Source organism: Amia ocellicauda, chromosome 8 (assembly GCF_036373705.1).
Source record: "Amia ocellicauda isolate fAmiCal2 chromosome 8, fAmiCal2.hap1, whole genome shotgun sequence".
NCBI lineage: Eukaryota > Metazoa > Chordata > Actinopteri > Amiiformes > Amiidae > Amia > Amia ocellicauda.
In genome coordinates, this window is record NC_089857.1 from 18311601 (window position 1) to 18334700 (window position 23100).

Here is a 23100-nt window from a genome sequence, read left to right on the forward strand (position 1 = left end):
CTACCATGACAGCAGCTTTTCCAGGGCTTCTAATAGGGCTGTGTGGAACTGACATGAATATACTCCATGGGAAAATGATGGGTTACACCATTTCAACTTCTTTTCAGCTATTATTGATCTAAGCAAACAGAGCACATTGAAACAAAGGGTCATGTGTGTGTAGGTGAAAACAGTAGGCATTTTTCTAAGCCCCACATTTTTAACCTCTGTTAATTCACGGTAATCAAAGCAAGCTTATTAATTTTGCTTACAGAATATTCTTGAGGATGATTCAGTGTTCAAACACCACTTTTAATGACTTGAAACTTGCCTTATTATAATGTTTTTAAGTGATATCAATAACAAAGTATCCACTACAAATGAATGTATTACTATTTATAATATAATGTGTGAGATTGGCCTAGAATCTGTAATACTGTGTACAATGTACTTTTGTGTAATGTTTGCCTTTTAACATCTGCCTAAAATTAATGTTATAATTATTACCCAAACAAACAATTAACACCTGTAACATATATAAAGTATAAAATATCCAGCTTTTATGAGGTTTTCATGTAGCACCTGGTATATTTGCTTTAGATTTCACGACTGGGAGCATAGGAATACAATTTTCCGTGATCAAACAAATGTACTATGACTTCAGTTCAGGCAGTAGCACTCTCAAGTAGTTACTTACAACAGATTGTGGAGTCACAACTGATAAAGGAAGGCAAGATATTCTGAACTGTAAACGCTGGCTTTTCACCTTTTCATATATAAGGAGTAACTGTTGTTATTCATATTTATTTGTAGCATACAATGTTATCATGGCTTCCTTGTCTTACCCTTTTGTACTATGCATTGCTATTGCATGACAAACAAAGAGCTTTCTACAAATATCACAAGAGTTCATTGGCTGGATAGAGATATAACGTTTCACAATTTTATAGGTGTATTGTCTTTAAGTCTATCTCTATACCAACTAATCAAGCATTACTTGTAATGAAATATGTAAAGCAAGAATTGTTGTTACATGTGAGATAAGGTAAATGTCAAAATTAAACTGTAATCTTTTCCCAAATTATATATTGACATTTCTATTTGTTAATGATGACAAATGGTTGTTTCTGGAGGATATATGTTTGTTTCTAGTTAAGCTTAATAATCTTTCTCATGCTGTAACTCAGGAGGTCTTGAGAATTACCTTCCTGCACTTCTGTTAAGGTTCAATGGCTTTTTGCCCTAACCTTGGTTGTTCTTGTAAAGAGGTTATGGGTTGAAAGTCTGCATTATATTTTCTGATTATGAAGCAAGTTTGTGGTTCTTAATCAACCACTACCTGCAAGCCAAAAATGCATCTCTAATTTAATCCCTCATTTAATCCATGTTATTTTTTTAATTACATATTCTTTTGTAACATGATTATCTTAAGTCTATTAGGGACAACATATCTGAATAAGTAGACTCGTAATTGCTGCATGTGGTACTACCTAGTTTACTCATTCAGATTCCCTTTCCAGATTTCATTCATTTCAGTTGACTCAATATTAGGCCTAATGAGGATTCCATCGGCAATGCATAGACACTCCTCAGGATGGCAGTTTTATGCCTTTGATGATCATACACAAACTGTATTGTAATGCACTGTACTGTACCTCAATATGTTGTGCTGCACTGTATAATAATAATAATAATAACACACACACACATTCCCTGAGAAATGATGGCCTTGCAAGTTTGTTGGTGTGTAGTAATGTGATTGTAGTTGTAGTTTGAGATGTTATAGTGTAGTAAAGTACAGCACAATACAGTACATTTGAATACATTCTACAGTGTTTTAAAGTACAATACCATATATTGTATTGCAGTACAGTGTCATCATGCAGTGCCATGTATTATACTACAATACAATGTATTACAGTACTGAAGTCAATAGGCTTTTTTAGGGAAACAGACAGGCAGTACATAATAACACTTACTGTGTTGTATTGGCATTGTAGGGATCCTGAGGCCGCACTAAGGGGCCTGGGCCTTTCAGTGATGTGGTAAGGTTGTTGCACTGTGTTGTGGGAGACCGGGGTCAGAACCCACCAGGATGTTACATTGATGTTAGCAGTGGGATCAATATCGGTGTCAGAGTGGGATCAATGGAGACCCAGGCCAGTGATGTGACAGAAGGCCGTTAGGGTGCCAATAGGATTTAGGCCGGACGGAGACGGGCACCCTTCCCAGAGGGGATGAGCCTTGGAATCCGATAGGTGATGTGCTGGTGTCGTTGGTGGGGCGCCCCTGCGTGGAGCAACCAGAGCCCCTGACACAGGAGATCATCTTTCTATGAGAATGACCATTCTGCTGTGTGTAGGGAAGGGAGATAATGGTAAGTGGGTTGGGGGAGGCCAACCATTAGGTAAGGGTGAGTGTGTGAGTGACTCAGTGGTCAGTTGTTTCATTTTCTGCGAGCGAGTGTTAGTGTATGTGTGTGTAGCTGAAAGGCTAGTTCACCAACGGGAGGGGGAGATTAGTATTGCATCCAGTAGGACTCCAGTTTGTTCTTTTTATGATTTTAATTCATTTAAATTTTATACTCAGTATGAGTGTTTCTAGACGAGGAAGCAGTGTAGTGTGTCGGGGGTTACCCCCCCACTCAACTAGTGCTATGTGCGGTGTTATAGACCAATCCATACAGTAAGTGATTAGTGTTGTTGGGGACTAATTCCTCTTTCAATATTGGCATAGGACTATGGCATATGCAACAGGAGTGCTAGGGCACCTTGCTTGTAATTGTGGGAGGGTCCCTGATAAATATAGTCCCTATCATGTGTTTGTGTATTTGTTTTATTGGACTAGGTGGGTGATCATATAGGGTCAACATGTGGGGATAGGCGAACTACCAGCAGGGAGGTTGGACCTGTACAGTAGTCAACCATAGTCGGGCATATATAATAAAGTGTTTGTGGAGGGATTGAGTGAGTTGGCACCACGCTATTTACCTCTTACTGCAATATGCTGCTGTGATGTCGGAGACCGGGGTTTGGATCTCGCCGTGGCGGGAACCCCCCAGGGGTTATGGTGTTAAATCAGTTCAGTAATTCTTGGGGAATATGTATGATCAGTTATAAATAATAATGATAATAATGTACTATTATTAGTATTATTAATATTATTTACCACATCTTGAAAGAAAAAAAGTAGAATCTTTCTACAAAGCTTAGAGTGTGTAGCACAATATCCGGTTGAAACTTAGTTATAATAATAATAACGATCCTGCATGAGAACAAGATTCTGCATTTTTTCACATGCACATTATAATAATAATTTTAAAAAGAAGCCCATTTTATTTGAAAGTAACTTCAAACCTACCTATAAAACATTCTGAAGCGAAGAGCATTTATTGTGCTATGTACTTTCATTGAAGGAGTCATCCATCATATTACAGCCTTAAAACAATCTTCTTATCAGTTGCTGCCTGACCAGTAGGTGTTAACAGCTTTAACCACACACAATAAAACAATGAGTGGAAAGGATGAGGTGTCTTTGTCAAATTGTCACTACAGTGATTATCTGATACATTATCTGCATTTACTGTGCCACACAAAGCACTAAACAATAATTTTACCCAGTTGGTAAACAGTGCTGTAACACGGTAATTTAAACTGTCTGACCTGCTTTGGAAACAGATCAAGCTATTGTGGCCCTTTGATTTATTGTTTTTTATGTATTTATTGTCCACAAATGATATGGCACCCTCATCAGATTTAGTGTCATTTGAATTCTGGGAGCACATTAGTTATAAGATAATGGTGTTTGTTTAAAAAATATAAACCTACAATTTCATGATTGTGCCAAAACTTGTAGGCTTAGATCGGCAGTTTGGATGTTTATTTTTTTAGTTTTTTCAAAAAATGTCTGTATAATACAGAGACAATAGAATATGCCTCAGTTTAACTACAAATAATGTAATTTAAAAAATAGGTTAACCAAACAGTTAAAATATATATTGTCCATGGTGAAACTAAGTGTCACAGTAAATATTGTCAGCTATTTGTGAAAATGAATATTATGAATCAGAAAAGGCTTTATTATTCTTATCTGTGGAACAGAACAGGAATAATTCAAGATCGGTAATGCATTTGATCCCTTTAAGCTGCAAAACCAGCTCTACCATCTCCATTGAAGTGATTTTTCACACATGCTTCACTTGTATATCTTTATCTGTTATGTGTATATCAGAGGTACGGTAACACCAATATCCTCTCACATACACACTAAGGCCTAGACCAAATAAAAACTTTGTAAACCGCAAATTACAAAGTTGTACCATTTGAATCACTCATCACTGGCAGCCTCTGAGAATCAAATGATGTACCGTGTCATGGATGAACAAGGGGGCCACACATTGCACCCAATGGGCCACAGGTTGGGCACCTCTATATTAGAGCTATGGTTATTGTAGCCCTCTAGTGATAACAGAGGAATGAAAATGTGTTTGAGTCTTTTGTTTACTTACACAAGATAGTATTTTGTATCTTGGCTTGTTTTCTTCCTGTTGGGGGTGCTGAACTAAAATGATAACACACACTGTAGTAAGAGACTGTGACTTGTGAAGATAAACCAAAACAAACAATATATAGTCTCTTACTACAGTGTGTGTTATCATTTTAGTTCAGCACCCCCAACAGGAAGAAAACAAGCCAAGATACAAAATATTATCTTTGTATGAACCTGTTTTTCTTCTGCACATGGATTTGTTATACAGTTAGTTTTTTCATTGTTTAGCATTACAAGAGAACCATATTTACAACATGATGCCTTCATTCCTATTGTCCTTCAGTTAAGTTAAATACACATTATGCTGCTTTTGGTCAAGTTTTTTTGCTTTTAATTCCAGACTATAACCATATGAAAGTAATCACCATGTTTGGCTACTAAATAAAAAGCAAATAGTCTACATCTTTGGGAAACACAATGGAAACAAAGTTATTGTGCATACATTACATTCATTTTAAAGAAAATAACCCTTGCCTGGCTTATGATATCATTTTATTGACGAGTTTATAACTGGGGCAGTCCCAAGCACTGCCTGTGTCTCTCTGGCACTTCTGTGGCATTGGTTGTAATTGTACTGATAATGTCTTAATACCTGTGGTTTTCATGGCTGTTCCATAGCTTTGACCATCTGTGTACACATAAGTAAATAAAATGCTTTCAGAAAGCGGTAAGGGAAAAGCCAAGTACTGTGTAGACTTCAGAGTGGCTGCTAGATGTGTCTGGCTTCGGACTTAGCTTCATGGTTTGACAGAAAAGAATGTAATTAGACTTATAAATGCTGCAGTGTGTAGCTAAGTATTTCATTCTTTCACAAAGTTGCTATGGCAAAAAGACTTGCTGCTGACTGGCACAAGTGAATATGACCTTACCCAAATGAGCCCGCGCCAAAACGCCCCCAGGTGTTCTGTACTTGATATTCAACAAGGAACCAGCAGCTAGGCTTTCTTCTTCATAAATTGCAATAAAATGTTAAATGTTATTATTTTTACAGCTGTGCTTAAATCTGCGGCTAAAGCAACCGCATGCTGTTTAACACCCGGTGCTTCATGGGAAAGGGTGCGTGGAGGAATTTTATGTTCTCATCTTTTCTTTGCATTAACTGGTAAACACAATGCCTGTAGAAACATAACAAAGGGATTTTATTGTGTGCTGCTGCAAAAGGGTAATAAGCTCAACTGATCCAAGGTGGGTTTTCAGTTGAGCATTTGCCCTGCAGGTGAATTAAGAGGATCAATTGTTCAGAAATATGTTATATGGGGCTAACCCAGAATGTGCCTTTGAATAAACTTACAGGTGTTGGAGGAGAAAAGGTTGTAATGGCCAGTTTGAACAGAAAGCCCAATGTATGCACTTTGCAGTTTAAAAAATAAAGTAAGCTACCTTTGAAAACACAGGTTGTGAAACAGTTCTAGTATATCTGATGATCATTGCATTGTTTTTGACCTACAAAGTGATGACATTTGTGGAAACAAAACATGTAGGGGAAGTGATCCAATTAAGCCCACCAAAATCTAAGTTTTACATGTTTTCTTATAAATATGTGAATTTCTTCCCAATAAAGTGGGTATTAAATCAAAGATTAATCTCTCATCTAAACACTTGTGTTAGATTTAGTCATAAATTGACTAAATTAAATTATTTAATTGCAAAAGTGAAAAGTCCAGAGTGGGCTTATAAGGTACATATGTACCCTTTACTCCCACGTGTGCCCCAAATAAGCCCAGAGTTTTAACAGTAAAAACTTCAAATTGTTGTTGGGGTTGGAGCCGGGGCTGTCGGGGCTGTGGAAGTCTGCACAGGTGTTTCAGAAAAAGGAGCGTGATTTGTGGACACTTCTGACAGATTTGTCTGTCCACCCGGCTCTGGCTCACAGGGAATATTCCGGTGCTCTCAAAGCCACCGATGATGTTTTCTGACTTGAGAGCCGTGGAAAGTACATCTAGTTTCGTAGGGAATTCCTCCTTTCAAATTTTGTCCTTGCTAACACGGGAATGACAGCACAGTTCTTTCCTCCATTACCTTTTGACTAGGGTTGCACCAATCGATCGGCCACCAATCGGTATCAGGACGTTATGACAAAAAATTATTATATCGGCTATCGGCCAATTGCTTTAAAATGGCCAATATTTCTGACCAATATTTCTGTCTGATGGAGCGGCTTTTATTGCGTCTAACTAAGCATCCGATTTGTTCTATTCTAGTCATGTACTTTTAACAAAATATGAATGATGCACATGAACTGCAAGGCAGTTCCCCCTCGACCTGCTCCCGTTCTATAGGTCAATAAATAATAGGAAAATATTGGATATCAGATATCGGTATTGGCCCAGAATTTTTATATCGGTGCATCCCTTCTTTTGACGCCAAACACTGTCTTGTCCAGTGGCTGGAGGATGTGGGTGAGGTGAGAGGGGAGCCAGAGAAGCACAACCCCATTTTCTCTGGCCTTGGTCGCAAAAATGTAAACTCTTGGCAGTCCCATGTCAGATCTTTGACAAAAACAGCTTCTCAAAATACTCTTGAAAATGATTCTTCTCTGTCCATCCGTGATCCACAAGAAATTCCCAGCAAGCTTCCATCATGTTATTTATTGCAGTCCTTATAAGTTTTTTCTCCACCTACCAATTTTGTCCTCGTAATAAAAATAAGGTAAGTAGTTTTGTTATATTAGTTATTAGTTATATGAGTTATATTATTTAATTTAAGGCTTTTTTAATATGAGGTAAAATGAGTTCTGGGCTTAGTGGGCTTATTAAGAATAACAGTGGTCCATGGGAAATTAACCTCAATCATTTTATAGAGTTAATGTAAACATGTAATATTTGTATAATAAATACATTTTTTACAACTTAGACCATGTTTATTGTTTTTGGTAGAACAAATTCAATACTTACTCTGCTTTCAAGCCATGTGCTAATATAGGCTTTTCAAGGGCGCTGTTCCATATGACAAAACCAATTAAATTTTAAGATTATAATAATTGATTATGAAATATTGTTTTATCTGAAGAAGCATCTAAAATGTTTTGATTTACTATGGTCATCAACAGTTTTTCTCAATTGTTGTTGTTCTACTGCATCTATCTGTGTGACCATCACTCTGACAGTGTCCCGCGCTCGCAACGGAAACTCATGGAATCTGTATTTTCAAATATAAAATAGTGCTTTTAAATACCAAGCAAATTCATCATATAAGGTTTCAATTAAGTTATTAATCTCTTCATTTCATAATTCTTATCAATATTCACCAAGTTTGGTCACCAAATTCAAGAACAATGGCTTCTTGGGAGGGCCCCTCATAAAGCAAAGTTTTGGGGTGACTTCTAAAAAGTCTGCTGCACAGTGGCAGCACAGTCATACAGAACAAAACATGTGATTGACTCCAAATAAAAAGTAACATGACAGTAACAACTTTGTGCATTTGCTCTGAAACGGATCATCCTTCTAAAATGTCCTGTCTTTTTTGTATTTCAAAATAAAAGAGCAAGTGGGCTTATATGGTAGGTGGGCTTAATTGGGTCACTTGCCCTATCAGAAAAAGATATTTGCCTGTAGTGACACTGGTATGGGTGAACTGAATTTAAGATAGTTCGGATAGAGTTGTTCCTGTGAAAGGCTGACTCAGCTTTCATAATCAACAAGACATTACTTTACCCCCAAATTATGAGCAGACATATCAGCCTGACCTGCTGATGAAGGCACTGAACCACAGCTCTTGACATTTTTGGAATCCCAGGAGAGTAGAGAGTGCTGTTAACACCAAAAAGAAATGTAAATGAGATCTGATATAGTAAAATAGAAAATGGAAAATGAGAAGTAATCTGCTTTTCACCTTGTTAGTAGTGTATACATTATCACAATTCAGAGTGCAGTCAGTCTTTCTTGAAATTCAGTTTTTAATGATTATGAAATCAAGTTGTCATAACTGATTATCATATTTTAGCTGTCTTTGTAGCTTCCTATTAGAATCAGGCACATATGCTTTGCAGTGCAGTTCGTGCTATTGGTAGTTAAAATATAACTGTGACAAGTTTTGCCAGCCACCAAAAAGGACCCGAACCTACTTATGCCTGTTTGTGCTTTTTTGTAAAGAAATATATACACAAAATAAAATGTAATGCAATTTAATGTATGAGGTTATACATTTTGCTCCTAAAGTTGAATGTAATCCAATATTTATTGTGTTGTTGTTTTTGTAAACCCTTCTTTAAAAAAAAATGTGAACATGTGGCTCAAAACGTATGGATTTTTATGCATTCCCACTCCCAGAATAAAATAATCTTTTACACAGATATCTTTTGGCATCACTGTAGTTCCTTCACTCCTTTTGACTGAAACATTGACTAAGATTGTTCTTCCACTGGAAAAAAACAAATATCTAGTTAAAGTCTTGAAAACTGGACAGGAAAAACACAACAAGGCATAAAATACTTAAAAGGGGATTATGCACAAGCTGTATTGAAAATGTTGCTCACCAACAAATAAAACATTGAACTCATTCTGTCAATAGGATTAATGGCCAGCCGGATTATAAAACATTTCAGAAATCTAAGAAGCAATATGTTTTAATTGCTGTAGGAACTAATCCCTTTTAATGTGTAATGTAAGCCTCCTCAAAGTATGTTAAATACAGTGCTTACATCTAAATACACAAAATAAATAAATGAAAAGGTGCCAATCTGATAACCACATGCCTGTTAGGCTACGTTGTTTGCATACATGCTAGTTATAAATCTGTTTTCTTGAAACACATGTTTAACCATTATTACACTGACACATTTTATGTTGGTCAACAGAAATGTCTTAAAACACATATTCGGATCACTTCTGTTTATTTTGTATTATTTTTAATTTTATTTTTAACTATATTACAGAGATTGTATTGTGTCTTATTATTTAATCATAAAAACTGATCTATATTGGCAGTCTGACTTCCTCTAAATATTTTAACAATTACATTAAGATGCTTACATCAACCACATGTCCTGTACATTAGAGATGTTATTTGAATAAATTCAGTTTTATTGTCTTGGGTTATTATTCTGATTATGTGCTGCCGGATCGGAAATGTAGTATTTTCCATAATCAGAACAGGCCAAGTGCTTGTTTTATGTTGGTCTTCAACTTCTGTCGGCTTCGCAGCCACTCGGGTCCTGTGCCTTAGTGCCCAATCAAGACATGTATTTGACTGCTGCCACCTAGTGATCAAAAACAACACAGACACCAAAAAGAATAAATTCCAGGAGATGTGGCCTTTTCATCTAGCATTTGACAGTTAAAGCTAAGCTGCAGGTGTGTGTTGATTCCTAATATCATTCTAAAGCATAATTTATATAAATACATTAAAAATAAGTTAAACCTCTGTTGCCGCAATCACGTTCATAGTTTGTTGCTTTCACTGTTTAGTGTGTTAATTTCTTAAGATTTCCTATTGTAGGGTGCAGTTATTTCCAAGCTTTGCCAATTAAGGAGACCCCTTTTCACAGAGGGGATGATAATGGCACTGTAGCCAATGTTAACTTCCAGTTTGCCTATTATAACAATTATGTCATGTATTAAAACTGCAAAATGTATGCTTCCAGCACAAATACATGTTTTTGACTGTAGTAATTAATTTCACATAAAAGGTACTATAGAGTTAAGCATACCCTTGTTGATGTGTGACTCAAATTAAACAAGGAAAAAATATACAAATATTATTATTATATTTCTTAGCAGATGCCCTTATCCAGGACAACTTACAATTGTTAAAATATATCACTTTTTTACATACCTGTAACCATTTCTTTACAGCTGGGTTTTTACTGGAGCAATCTGAGTATAGTACCTGGCTCAAGGGGACAACAGCAGTTTCCCTCACCTGTAAACCTAACCTCAATAACTGCTGCTAACAGTTATACAAATTCAACAGATTGTATAATATCAATTTTCTATGTATAAATTGCATATCTATCAAGAATGGTTACACATTTCTAAATAGCTGACGTTAATATTAATGTACTTAATCAGTACTTTGGCTTTGAAAGTATGGAGGAGGTGCTTTCTGTAGCCTTTTAATAGTTAATCTTCTCAGGAGGCATATTGGACCCCCTCCTTGATACATAAACTCTTCAGCTCCTCCAGGTCATGCAGCTGATGCTTTAGGACTTTATCAACTCTGTTAGGAATGTCGATGTGCTTTGTCTCAGTTTTATCCCAATTGTAAGCAAGCTGCTCACTCCAGAGTAAATTCATTAGATTGGTAGTTTACTCTTAGTTTTACCAAATGGAAAATTGAGCTGATTATATCACCTTTGTATTTGTTTGCTCTGTAATGTGTGAATAATAAACAGTTTTTTACTAATATATCAATTGTTATGCAGCTTACCTAGATACTTGTCAGATAATAAGTGGTTCTTTTTTTCTTTTTCTTTAGTTGTATGTGCTTTATTTCAACATTTATCCAAATAATAGGAAACAGAATTCCTCAAGCAACTTTGCCTTTAGTTGAATGTAAGACTACCCCGGTGTTTAGCTAATCCATGATTGCATTTGACAAAGAGCATTTTGAAATTCAAATCCAGGCCTTTGGCTGTGAATACTAGTCTTGTTAAATGGCTAGTTTGCCAAGATTTTCAGCGGCAGTTTTGCACTGAAAGGAGGGAAAAAAAGACTCGCTCATGCCAGAGATTAGGGTTTCAGAGGCATCATTACAAATAAACAGATTAAGAACACACGTTTTTTAATCGATTTACTGCACCAAAGAGCAACTAACTCGTACGTATGACTGCCTGAAAGGGATGGAATTGTCCTTTATGTTCCTAGTGAATAATTAAGTGGTGAGAAAGATACTCCTGAATTAGGGGTCCCCTAGTCTGAGATCCTCTGAGTTTTCTAATTACCATGCCTGTTGAGCTCTGAGATAGATTTAAACACTAATTCAAATCAGTGCAGTGCTGCTTAATTAATAGATTTCACTGAAACCAAGCATGGTTAAAGTGTGATGGGTTTTTGACTGCCAGTCATGATAATAATACATTCTTGGGCACCAATGCATTTGTGCAGATTGACATTTGTTTTCCCTTCGGACAGGTTCACTTGAAGAAATGTAAACTGATCTGAATCAGTACCTGACTGCGGCAGATTAAAAAGACTCACATTTCAAACTGGCAGTGAATTAAAAAGGAAATAGAGAAAATCCTCTGCCGATGAGCTGTATCTAAGCTACAGTTTACTCTGACATTAGATCAGTTAAAATTAAGCCATTAGCAGAAGTCATAAACGGATTCCTCCTTTGTTATCTTAATCACAAATCAGCATAGTTTGGCATTAAATTGTCTGCTGGAGGTAACATCATAAAGTAATGAATGTATGCACAGGTGTCTGAACCCATCATAAAATATTTGTTAAAGGAACCTTTTTTTAAGAGTGTAGATTAACTGGAAATGCTTACACCACTTCCATTTAGTCCACATAATGTATATGCATTTAAATTTCACAAGTAGATTTAATGACTATATTGGCTCTTATCAATGCGCTGCTTATTGCAAATTCATCTCTGAAACAGCCTAATAAATCTTGATAAAGGTTAAAAGATATTATTTAATTTTATATCGCTTCTAGATTACTCAATCTCTACATGATAGGACATGAAATAGATTCTATATGTTCAAATTGAGGTCCTCACACTCTTAAATGTAAGGATCGTAACTGGACGATTCTTTTGCCTCAGTTTCAGCTCAGTTTCCACTTAATTAAACTGGCAATTATTTTTATGCTGTGATTGTTGAGGTACATGTCACCTTTACATCCTCAGCTCCCTGTGGTCTCCCATCAATCACTTGTCACCCACGGACATGTTTTGATGAAAGCGTGTGCTGTAGTCAGAGACAGTGTGAGTTAACAGATGTGGCAACAAACTGATTCTGACAACCTTAATGACCAAGCCAAAAAAGGAAGTGTCTGGCTTTGATTGAAGGTGCAAAATAATTGTTGGATTCAGTCAAATTGGAGGAAATGTGTTAAAAAGCCCAAATTCCCTGGTGGGTCCTATTCATATTATTAAGCAAGAGGTGGAGGGTTGCCATCAGCAGCCAAAAGCATCAACTGGCCATATTTCCATCTATTGAAGTTCAGCTGGCATGGCTCTATCACAGCACAGCTTTCATAAACCATTTAGTAATAAATATCCATGATCAGCATCTTCAGATTGGAATCACCAACTTTATTTTATGTATAGGGTGCATTGCAGATGGAACCAAGGAAATAATTACTGATACTACAATGTTTATGTCTTTGAAGTTTGGGGGTATTAAGGATGGCGTGGTCAATTGTGAAGAGAAATAATACAAAATATTGTACTGTGATTGAAAGGTGCATTACTGTTAAATTATATACATTTGCTCCTGTTCTCTCACTCCCCATAATTTGTAACCACACCTTATACAAATACAACAAAACCCTCGCCCTGTAAAAAAGAAAATGGACTTCCGAAACAGTTTAATATAATATGACCTATATCTGTTATATCTGTAGCTGTGCAGACCCAGTGTTAAGTAGTGGTTCAGTAGAAAGAGAGAACAGTTACTACTATGCATGGAAACATTCAAATAACACACTCTCTTTCTCTTTCTAAGATAGAGAGCTAATCCTGTCTTTAGATGGGCTTTTCTAAACAAACGAGGCCTAATTAATTAAAGCAGGGGGACACTGGAGTGCTAAGAATAGAAGCCATTTACCAAGAGCGGGAATAAAGACTGAATGTTGCGCAAAATTCAACCGGGAAATATTCTCCCACAGCAACCCCAACTGGCTAGATATATGTGAGTGGAATGCAAAATCCGGTCCTTCCCACCTTCATATACACTGTTACCTGTTTTGTCCACCTGGCTTCCTTAAAAGTCTGTTTGATTAAAAAAATGTATGCATATACTGTTTTTTGTATACTTATTAATATTTTTTTACATGATTACATCGTTGAAAATACCATTGTTGAAATATCTCTAAAAAGTAAACTACAATTGGCAACTTGTTTGTTTCTTTTTTACATGCTGCTGTTTCTTCTATTTTATGGATTCCAGATAACTCTCCCTTGGTTCCTTTATATGGCCGTTATCAGTCTGTTTAAACTGAATGAAGAGCCCTGCCTTATTAAATGTGAGACTTTTGATCTGGGGTTTTGTGAAACTATACCAAGCACAAAATGCAGATGACACACACTGCAACTGGTAGAACTTAAGAATAGAAAAGAGGTATAAAAGAGGTTACAAAGGAGACGAGGCCAGTCTTGCTTAATTGAATGCATAATACTTTTTAATGTATTCAAGGATTCTATTGTGTCTGCTGCTATGACAGAGCTGGGTAACTTAAGAGCATAAGAAAGTTCCCCATTGAGAGGAGGCCATTCAACCCATCGTGCTCGTTTGGTGTCCATTAATAACTAAGTGATCCAAGGATCCTATCCAGTCTGTTTTTAAATGTTCCCAAATTTTCAGCTTCACCCACATTGCTGGGGAGTTTGTTCAGATTGTGACGCCTCTCTGTGTGAAGAAGTGTCTCCTGTTTTCTGTCTTGAATGCCTTGAAGCCCAATTTCCATTTTCTGGATCTGGAAAAGCTCCTCTGGTTTGATGTGGTCCATGCCTTTCATGATTTTGAAGACTTGAATCAAGTCCCCACGTAGTCTCCTCTGTTCCCGGGTGAAAAGGTTCAGTTCCTTCAGTCTCTCCGTGGATCCCTGTGGAACTCCACTAACAACCTCACTCCAGTTAGAAGCAACTCCTCTTATCTTAACTTGCTCCAGTCTCCCACAACCCTCTGTGTAAAGAAAGGCCACCTGTTTTTAGGGTGTACAGCCCATTCTGTTAATTTTCACTTCTTGTGCGTGTGTCAATGTTGATTGTGAAGAAGTCAGTTTCATTTATTTATTCAATTCCTTTTAGTGTCTTGGACAGTCATAAATTCCCATCATGTTTAAATCTGTTCTACAAAAAATAATTAAATTCCTGTAATCTGTCTGGGTAGGACAATCATTTAAGACCTGGAATTAAGGAAATAGGCAGTGGTTTGGATATTAAAGAGCTCTCTTAATAGGCTGATTGGTCTACTATATAAATTAAAATAGTATTATCATATTTTATAGTATGAATAATATTTTGGCATGTGATATAAGTGCTATCAAAATGTTATGACTGTTGTTTAGCTACATAGTGCCAAATGTTGCAATATGTTCCTTTGAAACTCAGCAAAATCAATGCAGTCTTTAAAGAATTTCTTCTGGCACAACGTTTCTGGTAGTAACTGTTTAAGTGTGCCAAAATGTACTGTAGTTGATTTGTATTAATTAATGTAGTTGCCCATTGTCCTGGGGTAACTAAAGCTGTATTCTCGCTATCCTCATTTTGCCTGAACCCATTTCCAGAGGTTAAAAATCTCACAGACCTAACAAATTTCTATCTGTGCCTGCCCTCCTGTTATGCTTGGATATTGTGTAAAGTAAAATGGTATGTATTAATTAACAAGTGGTTTGCATGTGTCACCCGACGCTGCCGGAAATTGATAGAGACTTCAACAGATTCAGGAAATCAATATGTGAAATCTGGAGACAGACATTTCATTGTCTTATTGTATCAAAAGAAGTTACATTAAATTAAATCCATTGTACCAGTGTTTTTCACAACTGAGTGTCAATGGTGTCATGCTTGTATAATGTTGTTGTTTAAGATATTTATATTAATTATGAAACTGAAATCTTTATTTTATACATGCAAATAAATTGAGAAAATGTTTGTATCCCCCATAGAGAAATTGTGAATTCAAACATGTCTTTACCTTCACCCCTGTGACATTTTGTAATATTAATTTGGATTTTTAAATTCTGGCCTATACTAAAGGCTAAATGTCTGATCTAAATATTTGTGGATGGTATAGTATTTCTAAATGTTGTATGTTTTATGTCATGTTCTTTTTGTAGCCCTATTGACAGAAAAGGATTGAGCTGAAAATAAAATAATACATTTCCATTGTGCTGCAGGTGTTCTGTCCAAATTAGGTAATAAACCAAAAATCATATAACACCAATGAAAGTGAATGCTATCTGTTAAGTCCTGAAGCTATTAAGCTTTAAATCTTTTAATACACCGTTTAAATGCAGGTTAATATTTAAAATGTTCCATATAAAAACATGCTGTTTTTTTTTATCTGAGAGATGTTTTTAGAATAATTGTAAATTACATTTGATATCCCCCACAATGCCTTGCCTGTACCTGTTTAATGTGGTCTCTCAATGAATGTTGGACTTTGGATCTTCTGAAGACTGAAGAATCCTGAGTGTGTCCCGCTGAGCAGAACTATGAAGAGGCTTTATGGCCCACAGTGCATTGGGGATAAAATGAAATCAACAGAAGTGTTTGTGACTGGATTACAAACGCCTTAGAAGACAGTTTCCAGTTTTTATATATTTTTTGAGTCAGAATCCCAGCATGATATTCTGTGACACTGAAAAGCTGATTTGTAACACATCATAAAGTGCCGTAACTAATCCTGCAATTTTGATGTTGCTGGAGGAAATATAGGCAGGGCCATTGCCTGATTAATTTTTCAGTGCAAACCACAACATAATTGAAGTCAGCTGCACATAAAAGATTGTGAAGATGAGGTATTCCTTATGGATTCAGATTAGGTGACCCCTAGAAATGACTAGGAATTGCTATTAGCATGCAAGTCATGATCACGGTTTAACTAAATGATTATTAGGGGTGATTTCATCACATTAAGTTGAGTCGTCATTCTCATGAAATGAAGAGACCCCTTCCCATCACAGTGGTCTGATTTATGTAATTTGAAACTAAATCTTACCCATACAGAGGAAAAGTTAATTAAAGTGCTTATGTAATAATAAACTAAAAAGTATAATCAAGTGAATGATTGCTACATGATTACTTAAGACAGGTGTGAATATGAGGTTTAAATTTTTGTATGATTACTAAGAGCAGATGTACTTCTTTGTGATTTTGTCATACAGTTACTTTTTATGTTTGAGTTTATTTAGCTGAAAAGAAAAGGACCGTTGTGGTATCATAAACAATACATTAAATGTCTAGGGATGTAGGGTACTGCTGTAAATTCACCCTTCAAAAGGCCAAAGGGAGGTTATGGCTCAGTTTAATAGTATGGAAGGTGACAGAATTAAATTGCAATTTCATCTGAAATCTCTTTATATAACCCTGAGCATGATCTCCAGGCCTGAGGAGAATCTTTTCCATATATAAACATTTACCTTCTGATGTTGCTTTGAGACGTGTGAAGCACATCAGCACGTTTGTGAGTAATATGGTCTGTGCACACACAGGTCAGTTTCCAAAGGCTTTTTCTACATAGTCCCTATTTCATGAAAAATGTCTGTCACTATTTATAGGTGCAGTTCTAGCAGGAGGCCATACAGAGAACAAGAAGATAAATATAATCAATATGCAGTCCTATGCATGCTGGTGAAAATTATGGGGCTACTTGGAAATCGTACTGTTCAGAAAACAATATAGATATAATATGTGAAACGTTATTTTCTGGCTTTTTTTCTCAGCAAAATACCATTCTTCACTGGAAATCACAGCTGCAATTAATTCTGTCATAGTAGGTCTATAGCACCGTCTATTTTTGTCAGTTTATATTAGTTACCAAGGTAAGGGTAAAATCTATCCACTGTTATATTGAATTATTATTAAAGCCAATGGTTCAAGTGTAATTTCCCTTCTGGGATTTTTGTAAAAGTTGTCCAGCAGGCTTCAGATGTACATTTTATACTTTCATATGATTTCAGAGCAGTGTTAGCTGGAGTTACAAAAATAGAAGCTTTTAAAGAAGGGCAAGCATTTAGTAGCTGGGAAAGTATATATTTATTTCACAGTGTGCACCACTCATATTTCAATAAGAAAACACCTTGATTTTCCCATTTGCTGATGCTCTTTAGAAAGCTAAATGATTTCACAACAAAATTACTCAACCCAGATTCAGAAAGAAGCCCAGAATGTCAGTAATGTTTAGCGTCGTTTTTTTAATTGAAAACAGGTGGATTTTTCATGGAACAGTAACACCACACTATTTTGTGTGTAACTAAGCTGGCTGAGTATATTAATGCAAGGATATGAATAATAATGATAGTAATGCTAATGATAATAATATGGTTTTCAGAAAGATAACAAAGCATCCCAGAATAATACCAATATTTCTGTTCTCATTTTTATTTGTCTGCAAATTCTGAACATACAATGAATCTGAAAACAACACAAACAGCAGAATGTTTGTGACATATGATTTTCAAATAGTTGTGGATTCTGGGAAATCACTATTAATTATATTTGTCAGTATATTGTTGAATATTTATAAGCAAACATTAAGACTGGAAAGTTTGGCATTCCGAAAGTGTGACTGTGACTATGCAATGTAACAAGTGATCTCACAGTAAGAATGTGATGACTTTCACATCTGTGGGCAGTGCACCACTTTGATAAATACCACGAGTCAAAAGACAACAAACAATCAAGGACCTAAGAATATAAATATTCTCTCTTAAAATAAAAAAGTAAAATCCTGCCCGTGTTGCATCATAGAAAAAGGAAGATGCAACATGGAAGAAGACTCTGAAAGTCCAATTAGCTTTATTTTTTTGTTTTGTTTTTTTCAGTTTGAAGGTTGTAAAAAGGCGTTTTCCAGGCTGGAGAATTTGAAAATTCACCTGCGGAGTCACACAGGAGAGAAACCGTACCTCTGTCAACACCCTGGCTGTCAAAAGGCTTTCAGCAACTCCAGCGATCGGGCCAAACATCAGAGAACCCACCTAGACACTGTAAGACTGTCACACTTGGCTCTTTGTCTTTGCTATATGAAGGATTGTGTGTGAGCAGGTAAACACAACAGCGCTGCCCTGGGATCCAGAAGTTTCCATGGTTACATGATATCCCAAGAGTGCAATTTGAGAAGCACAATGTTGTGTGTGTGCCCGCTCGTTTATAGTGCATGAAAAGGTTATCATCAAGTAATGTTTACGTTTTTTTGAGTTTGCTTTTTCTTTAACAAAAAAATGTAGCATGGGCAACACTTTGTCTATTTCATATGCAGCATCAAATTCAATGTGTTGATTAAGTATTCTTTAGCATTGGAAATACATTGTTAACAATAGTGAAAAACTGTGAGTAATAATCCTTGTTTACCAGCAAAGTGTTCTTCTTAATTTCCAGTGGTAATGAGAATTATTCGGAATTGAGATTTGATTTCTACACCTCTATACAGCTGAAAATGCATCAGTTTAGGTCACACACAGAAACACTTGTTATTTTTCAGAAACCTTATGCATGTCAAATTCCTGGCTGTGCAAAGCGCTACACGGATCCAAGCTCCTTGAGAAAACATGTGAAGGCACATTCATCCAATCCAGCCAGGGAACATGCCAGGAAAAAAGTAAGTGACACTCATTAAGTTGTTTATTTAGCTTAAAATATGTGTCTTTTGGGTTTATTAGCAGTAATGTTCTCACATCTACTCTGAATTATGAGCATTTATTTTAGTAGCACAATAAATGTTTGGATTCATACAGAGAGGTAATGTTCAACTTCAACAGCTTAGTCAATCTTAAAGCATTTTGATCTGTTTCTTGGTTACTGCATATAAATGAACACTTTGGAACACTATATCTATCTATCTATCTATCTATCTATCTATCTATCTATCTATCTATCTATTTCTCTCTCCCATATATATAACTACAGTTAATACAACTGGGTTTCTGTGTTTATAGCATTATACTTACCAAGCTTAGCTTTGTATTATTTGAGAAAAAGGTCAAAAAGGCCAATGCTGATTTAAATATTTTCCCAGAAAAGGTGATGTCAGCAGTTAGAAATGCTTGTTAATTGGTTACTGTTTCAAAGAGTCACTGTGGGATAGAAAGAAAGGAAAAAAGTTAATGTAGACCAGCAGGGATTCTAACACGAAGGGTCGCTTACAGAAGGATGAGACGCGGCTGCATTAATAACCCAGACGGTCAGTACGGCTTACAGTAAAGGTCAGGCTGTTTAGCTTTCACACACTTGTCGACAAGAAGAACAAACAGAACGGGATAAAGCCAAAGATTCACATCCTTTATTTTGTTTGCTGGGACGCAGATTACAGTGTGTGGTTCTTTACAACGCTGCTGTGAAGTAAAGAAAATAGAAATGGAGGGGTGGGATAAAAAACAGGACCCCAGAGTTTCCACCTCTATGCATTTCACATTAACGTTTTACAACATTTTAGCTTAAAAAAATAGTATGAGAACAATTGTTACTAAAGCCCTGTATTACCAGCTAATGGGACCAACTTTCCTCTGCTGGTAAGAGATTGTACATAGCATTGCCAGCATGTATTGGATTTTATGGTGAAGGCTTGTACATCTACAACACAGTAACACACCATGTAACAAAGCACTAGAAATTGCACTACAAGGGGAAAGTCAAAGATATTGCATCAGTCCAGCTGTCCCACTGGAATTTGTTTTAATTTATTTTGCTGTGCCATTCGAAAAGAAAGTCTAGCTTTTATGATCAAATAAAGTACTTTAACAATCTGATTTTTAAGGTAAAAGGCAAATGTATTGAACCTGCAACACAATTCCTTTTACCAATGTATATCAAACACCATATCATCGTGTTTCCTGGGTATTTTCGGTGCTTGGAAAACCACACTTCCAGGGACTTTCCAGGGAAAGCAGATTTTAATGTGGATTTATTCATTACGCTGCAAATTTAAATATCAACCTCAGCTTCTCTCTTCATTTGCATGACATTGTGGAGAAGAGTTGGCATTCCCAGGGCATCTCTTTGGCAATTTGGAGTGCATCTTTTCGAAGGCTTGACCAAGATATATCATGTAAAAGTAACTGAGAATAATGTATTAAAGCATCTCTGTCAATAATTGTATATATATATATAGAACAATTTCGAGAAATAGCATAGCACAGTTTCAGGAGAAAGCATATACACCTTTACTTGTGTTTTCAATCTATTAATGATTGAACATGAAAAGTACCTTGTGGTTAGGTTTGACAATCCATGCATGACTAGTTAGCGATCATGTTTCTGTCATTGTGTGTGTGTATGTGGACATATGGCTGTCTTTATACATTATGCAAAATACATGATGAAAACCCATGTGCAAATGTCCTACTATAAGACATATGTGTCTAACACAAAATCAAATCTGTAATCCAGGAACTGTTTTTCACACAAAGGGTCTTAGGTGTACTTCTTCACATCATCAGAGGCAGACATGCTGATTTGGATTAATAGCTTATGTCTGTTGTTTCCATTTTAAGGAAACAGGCAGATACCTAAGCAAGGCAGAGGTTGCAAATAGGCAATATAAAAGTAAGAAGGTAAAGAAATGCATGTTGTTGTTTTTCTTTAATATTGTGTCTTTGGTGAAGTAAGCTGTGCATTCCAGCTCAAGTGGAATGTAATTGCTGGACTTTTCACTAGTATTTTCTAACTCCCATCAAGTCATGGTATTTGAAATATTTGCAATGGTTCCAGCCACTGTCTTGAAAAGAGTCAAACCTCTGTGCTGTCACACCCTGTTAGTCATGGAGCCCTTTAATGCAAGCCACGTTTAATCCGCTTTCACCTATACCACCGACACTTCATGACATTATTTCAGTGCTGAAACCAGTAGTGGATGTAATGAGAGACTTTATTAAAACCCTCAGCATCACAGGAGGCAAAACACTAACTGTTTTGGTAACATTGTACTCAGATCAAATTAAACTTTTTTTTGGCACCTCACTTAAATTTTCTTTCATCAGTCATAAACGAAACTGTTTCTTTTGAATGTGTAAGAGTGACATTGGGGTGGGGGGCTAGGATGGGATGATACAAAATGCTTTGAAAATAACTGGATGTTCTTTATGTGGAATCACAGTTAGTTTTTACATTGAAGCCAAGTTTAGGAAGTCACTTGAGAGAGACAATCTACTGAGCTTCAAAGAGATGTTTTACTAGTAAGGCTGACATCTGTGTCACAGGAAGAGATTGTAGAAGAAGAGAGGGAATCAATAACTGATATTTCAAAGAGAGAAAAGGAGTAACATCTATACAAACAAGTTTAGCATTCAAATTGATTTGTTGGGTGGAAAGCAAAAAAAGACAATTTAAATATTAGTCAAAACTGGCATGTACTACACTACAGGAAAAAGGGATTCCGAGAGACTCACCTGAAGCTTTAATTTCTGTTGTCAGATGACATAAAAAGATACTTTCTTCAAAATTTAAATAGTAAGCAATGTAAAGTCTTTCAGTTTGATGTTCATACTTTAGAGTTTGATCATTTCTGCTGAATAGACAGAACTACAATAACATGAATATATCTAATTTATATGTTATTAAAAATAAACAATTAGGAACCCTTCTTTCATTGAAAAAGTTATTTGCAATTCCAAGTGAACAACCTTGTATTAGCTCTAAAAAGTAGTTTTTTTCTGGACACATCTGTTACAACTGACCTACTTAAATACATAACCACATCCCAAAGGCCAAACTTGTAACTCACAAAAACACCCATCCCTAGGGAAAACTGAACTCGGTCCGAGCAGTTCCTGAAAAACTTGATGTGATAAGCTTATTTTTTTTATAGATTCAGCCATCTTCTTTGAAATTAGTTTAAATTCAGAGTCACATAATCCCACATTATTAAATTAAGTATTAAAAAAATTATATGATTTTTTTTTACATTATGCATAATGGGGGCATCCACAGAGGGTTATGAGAAATAAAAAGCTAAACAACTGTCATTAAAGTGGAGCTATTTTAACGTATGGCTCTGCTAAATGAAGAAAGTCACTGGTTAGCATAATAGAAGTGCAAGAGGGGGCTCAACACAATAAATGACTCTGTACTGCCAGCTGTCTTTAAACAAAGTTACCAGTCAAAGTAAAAATGTCAGCATTGGGCTTCAGTATCCTTTGTTATCTGTTAAAGGGAGGTGTGGAGAAAGAGCTAGGGTCAGTGAACACACGGTAACTAGGAAACGTTTTTTCTCCCAAAAATGCAATGACGAGTAAGTGTTTTAATCCTTCTGCTTTAATCCTTCAACTTCCTGTTCTCGGAATGAAATATAAATCAGGCACCATGGAGTGCAGCAATTTCTTCCTTGAAAGGGATGTCTGCAAAAGAGGATTAGTAATGGGCAGAAGTGTTTAAGGAATTTAATCACACAATTTGTTGTAAAACTTGCAAGAACACGAGTGACCAATTCCTTTGAGCCCGGCTAGTGGAGGACAATGGAACACACTTTAAAAGTGATTAGATGCTGTCTGTGGCTGAAACAGCACTTGTTGTTACGCACATACAATGTAATAAGAAACCGAGGAATAGCCTGGCAAAAGGGGAAGGGATGCCAGTATGTCAATTGTCAGTTCTTGAAAGTATCCTCACTCACATTCAGATGCTGGAGAGGTTACAGAACAGAAGATTTATGGAGCAAACACTGTTGTTGTTTTTTTGTTTGTTTTTATGCCAAAGCCATTTACTACAATCCTTAAGATACGTTTCTTGAAATTACAAGGCACTGGA

General features: G+C 36.2%; 1 protein-coding gene across 1 annotated transcript in view; it reads left to right on the forward strand.

The window, feature by feature from the left end:
• The window catches only part of glis3 (GLIS family zinc finger 3), a 56064-nt gene that overhangs the window by 22833 nt on the left and 10131 nt on the right, over positions 1–23100 (forward strand). Inside the window, exons 5-6 of the mRNA XM_066712245.1 lie at positions 18186–18347; positions 18842–18958. Coding sequence (XP_066568342.1) covers positions 18186–18347; positions 18842–18958 — 279 coding nt within the window. The remainder of the gene's footprint in view (positions 1–18185; positions 18348–18841; positions 18959–23100) is intronic.